Source organism: Vipera berus (genome assembly GCF_964194415.1).
Source record: "Vipera berus genome assembly, contig: HAP1_SCAFFOLD_88, whole genome shotgun sequence".
NCBI lineage: Eukaryota > Metazoa > Chordata > Lepidosauria > Squamata > Viperidae > Vipera > Vipera berus.
In genome coordinates this window covers 1-8,781 of record NW_027673613.1, presented here as the reverse complement: position 1 = coordinate 8,781, position 8,781 = coordinate 1, and the positions used below count along the sequence as shown (strand labels likewise).

General features: G+C 45.9%; 1 protein-coding gene across 1 annotated transcript; it reads right to left on the bottom strand.

The window, feature by feature from the left end:
• Positions 1 to 2,099: 2,099 nt before the first annotated feature.
• LOC308679253 (tyrosine-protein kinase CSK-like) lies at positions 2,100 to 8,775 on the bottom strand. The gene is made up of 6 exons (XM_081346846.1): positions 8,696 to 8,775; positions 7,966 to 8,056; positions 5,679 to 5,752; positions 4,739 to 4,934; positions 3,666 to 3,752; positions 2,100 to 3,447 (listed from the first exon to the last, which is right to left on the bottom strand). The coding sequence occupies exons 1-6, from the start codon at positions 8,698 to 8,700 to the stop codon at positions 3,265 to 3,267; spliced, it is 636 nt and encodes a 211-aa protein (XP_081202972.1). The 5' UTR covers positions 8,701 to 8,775; the 3' UTR covers positions 2,100 to 3,264.
• Positions 8,776 to 8,781: the final 6 nt, after the last annotated feature.

Here is an 8,781-nt window from a genome sequence, read left to right as displayed (position 1 = left end):
AATCTGAATCTGGTTCCAGAAATGGAATTTTGAGAAATTTTCTCAAGAAACCCTCCTTGGTTTTCCTTGAAGATAAAAGGGGAGGGGGCGAGCATATTCAGTTTTACTTGAGAATAAAAATAGTAATAACTTTATTAGTTTCCTAGTTTGATCTACGTTGATGTGTTGACAAGACTGGGTCTCCAATGGGTAATTGCAACTGCCATCTTAACTATTCCATGCAAGTATTTACGAAGACCCTAAATTTTCCTTCCACATTATCCTTGGGAAAAGTGGAGCTTTGGTGCTCAGCTGAACCAAGCTAAATATAAAACATTAAGGTTGACCATTCAATCAACTCAAAAGCCTTTTTTGAACCCAGGGCATTCCAAATGCTGATGCGTAGGCTGGCCAATGCAAATTAATGCACCCCATTTATACCCCAGGTATCTAAAGTGCTTAAGAAACGTGTATTCCTCTTTATTTTACCTTCGTTACATGTTTTTTGAAACGTTTAAATGTCAGCATTACCTACTTGAAGGGCAGAACCTCTGAAGGGCTTCAGACAGAAATATTAAGCTTTTCCCCCCACCCCAATATCAGAGGCTTGACCCTTTGTATCTAGAGATGGCTGGACGTGGGTTTGCAATCTTTTGCAAGACATAGAAGCGTTTACTTTTATGAAATTTTTCCCAAATTCTTATACCAAATCTAACAATTGACCAGTCTAACCCAGCAGTCCCCAACCTTTGCAGCTTGGTGGCCCGGCTGTGGGGTGGGTGGGTAGAGGGGAACTGGGCCCCATAAGTGGCGGGCCAGGAAACCTGCATGCTCAACTCCACTCACACAACAGAGAAGCTTTGAGCACCACTTATACAAGGGGGGATGCACGTGCGCTGGCCTGCCACTCATGCAGGTCCACGGTCCACAGGTTGGGGACCCCTGGTCTAGCCATATCTCAAGCCTTTCCTTACTAGCCACTCTCTGGATGTGTTGGGCATAGAACCACGAACCATTTCCAGCAGATTGGTTGGGATTTATGTGAATTGTAATCCCACTCCCAATTAAAAAAAATTGCAGGTCTAGTAGCAATCTGGGGGCAGAGAGCCATCTAGTGGCACTAAGATGAATTACAGGCAGTGAATTTGCCTTTTTCCCCAACTAGATTTTTATTAAAAAGCTTTGTTGGGTCACAAAGATCATTTCGTTTTATTCCAGATTGCCAAACTTTACGGGAGCTCCTGTTCTAACTGCCAAGACTTTGCTGAAACGGGACGAAGAGGAGGGTCATGGACACAGTTTGATGAATAGAAAATGAAGATGATGGGCAGAAATACACAACAGCCTTCCTTAGGACCGGATTTCATCCCTCCCATTTCCACACGTACCTAAGCTGTGGCTCAAATAAAATCCAAACTATAGGTGGTCCTCAACCTACTACCATGACTGAGTCCAAATGTTCTGCTGCTAAGCAAGACAGGTGTGAGTTTTGCCCCATTCTATGATCTTTCTTGTGACTCAGCCTTCCATCCTTCCGAGGTAGATAAAATGAGGACCCAGATTGTTGGGGGCAATTAAGCTGACTTTGTAATAATGCCGCTTGGGGGGGTGTGTGAAAGCCCTAATAAGCAGGCATATACATAGAATGAAGGCTACTGCTAAGCTTGTAAGCCGCCCTGAGTCTTCGGAGAAGGGCGGGATATAAATGGAATTAAAAAAAAATTAAAAAAAAAGTGAATCACTGCAGTTATTACGTTAGTAACACGGTCATTAAGCGAATCTGTATTTCCCCCCCCCCCTTTGACTTTGCTTGTCAGAAGGTCGCAAAAGCAGATCACGTGACCCCAGGACATGGTGACCGTCATGAGTCGGTTGCCAAGGCGGCTGACTTTTGACCCCAGGGAGGCTGCAAAGGTTGTTAAGTGTGAAAAGTGATCCGTCAGTCAGTTTTACAGTGCCCTTGTAACTTCGGTCGCTAAATGGAACTCTTGTTAAGTCGAGGACTTTCTTGTAAAAAAGCCTCCGTGCTTTTCACAAACCCAAACCCAAGACAAATAAAATCGAGAGCCGAGACGACGAAGTTACATCTTCATTATGGAGTGTCGTGTGGTTTTTTTGTTTTTCCTTTTCTTTTAATGCAGCTTAATCTCACAGTTGGCAGCATAATATGAGCATAAAGACACGACTGGGAAGGGATTCTGGAGGCAGCATGCAATCCCTGTCGGAAGCAAGAACTAAACAAAACTCATCCAAAACCCCGTTCCTGGAGAACAAAACTCCGCCTTGGTTTGGTCAGGACCTGATTCAGGTAAGGCAGATATATCCCCGTTGCACGCAGATGTTTCTTCTTTAAAAAAAAACCAAACCCATTTTATTCCTTACATGAAAAAATAAAAAGACTCGTAACTTGAGTTTAAAACCCAGCCAAACAGCGGATTTCTGGTGCAGTTTGAAATCGTTAATAGTTTTTTTTTCTTTTAAAAAAAAAGAATTTTTTTTTTAAAAAAGGAACAAAAACCAATGATCTTTTATTTTTAAAAAAGGGGGAAAAAAGTTGGTCTTCAGAAGGAAGAAGACACTGGATCGTGAATTCCAGCACTCAGGGGGGTCTTTTTGAGAAAGTTAAGAAAAGTCACTCTCTTTCCCCCCGAGAAAATTTGCGCCTTTAGTAGCTGTCCCTACCACTGTTGGTTTGTATTTCTAGTGTGTGTTTTTTTTCCTCTTTTTGGCATGGTCCGCCCTTCTTAGGTTTCCCTACGAAACGAGAACATGTGTGTTTGGTTCCAGAGGGAGGCTGAAAAAGGTGGGAAGGAGGGGAAGGAGAGAGGCGGAGATGAATTAAAGGAAATGGGGGGGGAATCCACGAGAAGAAAGAAGGACTCGAAAACGTTGAAGAACATGCAAATAAAACATGGTATGATTGTACCCTTAGCGGTGAAACGGATTTTTTTTCCTAAAGGACAGGAAAGGGAAGTGAGCATCTCCCATGATCGTTCCCACACGGGCATCTTCGGGTGATTCAGCTGAGAAAGAGACTTGGGAGAAGGGAGCCAGGCTCCCCGCCTACCCACCGGGCCTCTGGAGAGAGGTCCAACGTCCGTACGTTTCTCTAAGCACAGTGGAGAAATTTGGATTCCTGGAAAAAACAAACAACCTGCTTCGCTCGGTGGTGTGTGTGTGTGGGGGGGGGGAGGTTTCTTCACCCAGCCTCACCCCTCAGGTCTGTGCCCAGGGGAGAAGGGAGGGAGGGTGTGTCCAAAGAGAAGCCCCGCCCTCCAGTCGGCTTCACAGGTAAAGCTCGTTGGCTTTGATATGCTCTAGCTGTTCCCGTAATTGGTGGAAGGACGGCCGGTGGACGGGATCCAAAGTCCAGCATTTTTTCATCACCTCGTAGACAATCTGGGGGCAACCATCTGGAGAGTCCATCTTGTACCCCTTTTCCACACGAGGGACCACGTCCTTCAGAGGCTGCAGGGGAGGAGGGGAAAGGGGGGGGAAAGCAATGCTTTTAAGGACAGCGTCGACCCACACAGGCAAGGTTCAAGCTGACTACTTCATTGTTTTCCGCCTATAATGCAGGAATCTCCCGAGACTAGCAGCTTTTGCATGGGAACTACCAGATAAGCTCGTAGTCAGGGTCAAAAAAACTGCGGGACACCCCCACCCCACCCCAGACTTTCACTTACAATTCTCGGATAAGGCACTCGCCCAAAGGAATAGATTTCCCAGAGAAGAATTCCAAAACTCCACACATCGGATTTGGTTGAAAATTTCTGCCAAGGTTAGAAGAAGAGACGCACAAATAGACATTGTCAAAAGACCTGGATCGAGCTGGTCAGATGTTCCACCAGCAGAGTTAAGAGGCACTGTTCAGCTTTTAGCCTCCTCTGTAGAGAACCGATTGTCAAATCATAGAATCCTAGCGCTGGAAGGGACCTTGAGGGGGTGGTCTTCTAGTTCAGCCCCCTGCCTAAGGCAGAAGTTCTTATACCATCCTGGATAAATGGTCATCCAATATCTTCTTGAAGACCTCCAGTGATGGGAGGAAGGCTGTTCCAATTGGTTAATCATTCTCACTGCCAGGAAATTCCTCCTTAGTTCCAGACTGGATCTCCTTTGGAGGCGCTTCCACCCATTGCCTCTTGTCCTACCCTCAAATGCTTCGGAGAATAAGCCCATCCATCTTCCCTGTGACAGCCCCTCAAGTATTGGAAGACAGCTATCGTGTCTCCCCTAATCCTACTTCCCTTAGCAGTACATCATACGATTTAGACCCCAGATCCCTGATCACCTTGGCTTGGGCTTAAAGCTTGAGCTTGATCTTTGCTTGGGCTTACAGCCACCAAAGCCACTAGCACTTGGGCCTCCAGCCCCATTCCTCGCCCTATGGGAAAGGACTCTACCTTCGCTACAGGGTGGCCTATATTGGGCTATATGAGATGGTTACATCCAATCTGGGACTCTACGGCAGACATGTCAAACTTGCGACCTCACGTGATGTCACACAACATATTGGGACAGTTTTGCCATTGCCGGCAATGGGGTGGGCACGGCTTCCGGGTGACACGTCTGGCCCGCGGGCCGGCAGTTTGACACCCCTGCTCTACGGCCTTAAGACACTAAACCTGACCAAGTCGCAAGAGGAAAAGGACTTCAGCTTTAAAGGAAGAACCCAACACGGTGTCCTTGTAGACCTTATCCAGTCCTACCTGGCTCAGCCATGGGTTAGTCACCACCCATTCCCAGGTTCCCCCCTCACCTTTTCTCTAAGTGCTTCTGGTGATGTCCATTTCACTGGGAGCTTGCCGGTGTCTTGGGTGGACGAAGCTTCCTTTGTCAGTCCAAAGTCACTGACTTTGGCAATATTGTCCTCCGAGACCAACACGTTCCTCGCCGCCAAGTCCCGGTGGACAAAATTGTTGGCTTCCAAGTACGCCATGGCTTCGCAAACATCTCTAAGGGGAAAGAGCAAGCGAGGAGTCAGGGTCAAGAAAAAGGGGGGGTGTTTTGGATGTTCAGATGGACAAGGCTGGAGCTTTAAAGCGCGTCCCAAGTCATGCTCGACTGCCTAAATCCTCTTTTGAAATGAAGGATGACTTGGAACTGCGAGATATTTGGTGTGAAAGACATTCGTATGAAAAGGATTATGACTAATGACTTTTTTTTTAAGGATTAAGAAGGTGAAGATATGTGCAAGAACTATTTCTGATCATAGCCCAGTTTGGCTAGAGATTTATAAGGAGAATAAGGAGAAATTTTTTTTTGTTTTTTTTTTATATATTCTATATTAATAGTGTTTGTAGTTATCCTATGTGAGCTAGAGAGTGATAGATTTTAGAGTCTATGGTTGTTAGCATATGGTTGTTTATGATTCTTTTTTTCTTTTTTATACCTTGTACTCAGCTCTGGGAAGTCGGGGGGGTGGGGTGGGGAGGGGGGGAGGGGTAAGGAGGGAGGGATAGGGGAGGGGTAGGGGGGACTGTCAAAGATAAAATGTATGATAAAACTTTTCAATAAAAAAAAAAAGAAAAAGAAAAAGGGGGGGAACGCCGCTGCCACGCCATAAGGCCCCTAAGAAACCGCCCCCTTTCAATCATGAGCTTCAACAATCCTTTTTTTCTAGGAACAGCTCACACACACACACCCCACACACACCCAAGCATTGTCTTCATGGAAAGGCAAGGGAAGGATATACTTACAAGGAAAATTTCAGCAAGCATTCGCCCCCCAGCACAGACCTTCCTCGCGAGCGAAGATAATCGACTAAGCTTCCCTGCCAGAAGGATTGAGAGAAAGGATTAAGACTGCAAGGAGTGACAAGACGGCCAGTCTGAAACCCAAAGGAATTAATCTCCTAGAATCTAGAAAGCAATATGGAAAAGTGGTTCCCCCCCACACACACACTCTATTTTTAATAGTGTGTTAGCTTTTTCAGTCTTTTGAATTTTTTTTAACTTTGACTTTCCTTTTGAACCTGTAAATGTTAACCATGTTCTTAATTCTGTTTTAAACTGTGCTTTTAGTCATGTGTTCAAAGTGTTTTATTATGTTGTTGTAAACTGCCCAGAGTCAGTTAGGTGGGATGGACGGTGTAGAAACTAAATAGATGATAGGTAGGTAGGTAGGTAGGTAGGTAGGTAGATAGACAGACAGCGATAGATACAGATAGCTTTAGATAGATAGATAGATAGATAGATAGATAGATAGATAGATAGATAGATAGATAGATAGATGATAGATAGATAGATGATAGATAGATGATAGATAGATAGATGATAGATATGATAGATAGATAGAGATACATACATACATGGAAGCATACCCTGAACTCAGTTCAAAGATTTCCTCCAAAATTATCTAAGGCAATCCAAGAAAACCATCTGATTTCAAATCCCATCATATCTGGAATTAAACTCATCCCCTGACTACTGTGCAACCCTATTTATATGGGCAAAATGGGTAAAAAGGAGTGGTTGAACAGGAGTGCAGTTAGTGGCACTCCCCAGTAGATGGCACTCTCGGCATAGGAAGCAAGAGTGTGTGCGCGCGCACACGCACACACACACACACACACACACAAACAAAGAGATTGCACACCCATCCAGGGAAGCAAAGAAAAAACAAATAGGTTTTCAGCAGTAAATAGCATTTAACTGTGGACATTAAGTGATGGGCCAGTTCAAGATAAATGGGGGAAGGAAGGAAGGAAGGAAGGAAGGAAGGAAGGAAGGAAGGAAGGAAGGAAGGAAGGAAGGAAGGAAGGAAGGAAGGAAGGAAGGAAGGAAGGAAGGAAGGAAGGAAGGAAGGAAGGAAGGAAGGAAGGAAGGAAGGTAGAGGAAGAGAAGGGAGGGAGGGATTGAAGGAGGAAGGAAGGAGAGCGACAAAGGGAGAAGGAAGGAGATAATGGAAGGGAGAAAGAAAAGGAGGGAAGAAAAGAAGATGGAGGAAGAGAAGGGAGGAAGGAGAGAGACAAAGGAAAGGAAGAAGGAAGGAGATAATGGAAAGGAGAAAGGAAGGGAAGGAAGGAAGATGGAGGGAGGGAGGAAGATGTTAACCCTAAGGGTTGCTTGGAAGTGTTACAAGAAATAAAAGAATTCTAGTGAAATAATGCTGGTGGAAACACTGTATGTGGAAAGGGAAGCAGAAATAACTTCAACTTCTGCTCCAATGCTGGGAAACCGACAAGAAGAGGAGGAGGAGGAGGAGAAGAAAATGCTGAATGATCTTTTCTTCTCCAAAGGATTGGGTCCCAAAGAACTTAAAGGCTGAAGATGAATTAACAGAAAGACCCAGCTCCCTGGAAAAGGAATGAGGCTGGAAAAGAGGGAGGAAGAGGATGACCAGCGGCAAGATGAAAGGTGAGGAGTGCACCATTAGAAGACCCGAAGGACCAGATTAAGTCACAATGTCCTGGAGAAAGAAACTTTCTACGAGGGGACGAAGAGTCAACAACCACTAGGTAAAGGTAAAGGTTCCCCCGCACATGTGTGCTAGTCGTTTCCAACTCCAGGGGCCGGTGCTCATCTCCGTTTCAAAGCCGAAGAGCCAGCGCTTGTCCGAGGACGTCTCCGTGGTCATGTGGCCGGCATGACTAGACGCCAAAGGCTCACGGAACGCCTTTACCTTCCCACCGTACTGGTCCCTATTTTTCTACTTGCATTTTTTACGTGCTTTCGAACTGCTAGGTCGGAAGAAGCTGGGACGAGTAACAGGCGCTCACTCTGCTACGCGGCACTCGGGATTCGACCCGCCAAACTGCCGACCTTCTGACCTACTGACCTCCTAACCCACTGAGCCACCGCGTCTGTCAACAACCACTAGATGCCCCATAATCTATGAACCAGCAAAGGATCATCAGAAAGTAGAAGCCAAGTTTAAGGAGGCATCCTCCTTGTTGTAGGCAATTCTGTCTGCCATTGCTATGCTGTTCATCACCACCCATCTTCCAGACCAACCTTCCCTTGGAAAGGACAGAAAAGTTCTTACCTTGGCCATAAATTCTGTGACGATGTAGAGGCCCCCTTTCTCCTCCACAATCACCCCCAACATCTGGACCAAATTGCTATGCCGGAGCTGTCTGCAATGAGATGAACCAGATGGGGAGAAGATCAAAGAGGGGTCAACCAGAGTTTTCCATTGTAAGTAAAGGACTTCATGCAAGGGACACCACACCTGCCCCTGGCCTCAAAAGAAGAGCCCACTCCACGTGGCTATGGAGTCCCACCTCAATCTTGCTTGACATGCCTTAAAGCAGAGGTCCCCAACCTTGGCAACTTTTAAGACTTGTGGACTTCAACTCCCGGAATTCCTCAGCCAGCCAATTCTGGGAGCTGAAGTCCACAAGTCTTAAAAGTTGCCAAGGTTGGAGACCCCTGCCTTAAAGAGTTTGTGTCCGAAATGTTTTGAGGGTTTTTTCTCCTAACTTCCCTTGGAGTATAAGAGCAGTTCACAAAAACGTCCTTGGGTTCTAGTTTATGTCGGAATCTAGAAGAAGCCGGACTTTGGGGGTGGTGCTCCTAAAGTCCCTTCCGTGGGCTCTTGAGCTTGTCTCCTCCTGAACGACAACTCAGGATCAAGCCAATATATTCTCCACTGCTTTCTAAGCCAAAGCTTTTGCGAGAAGCTGGATTAACGATGCCCGAACACCAGGTACGTCTTTCTTCTCTGCCATCTTAATCCAGATTAAGTTCCCCTGCTCAAGAAGGCAGCGACTCACGTCATCACCGAAGCTTCAGCTAGGAAGGCTTGCGCGGTAGCGTCATTTTTGATGCACTTCACAGCCACCTTATTTCCATGGTAATC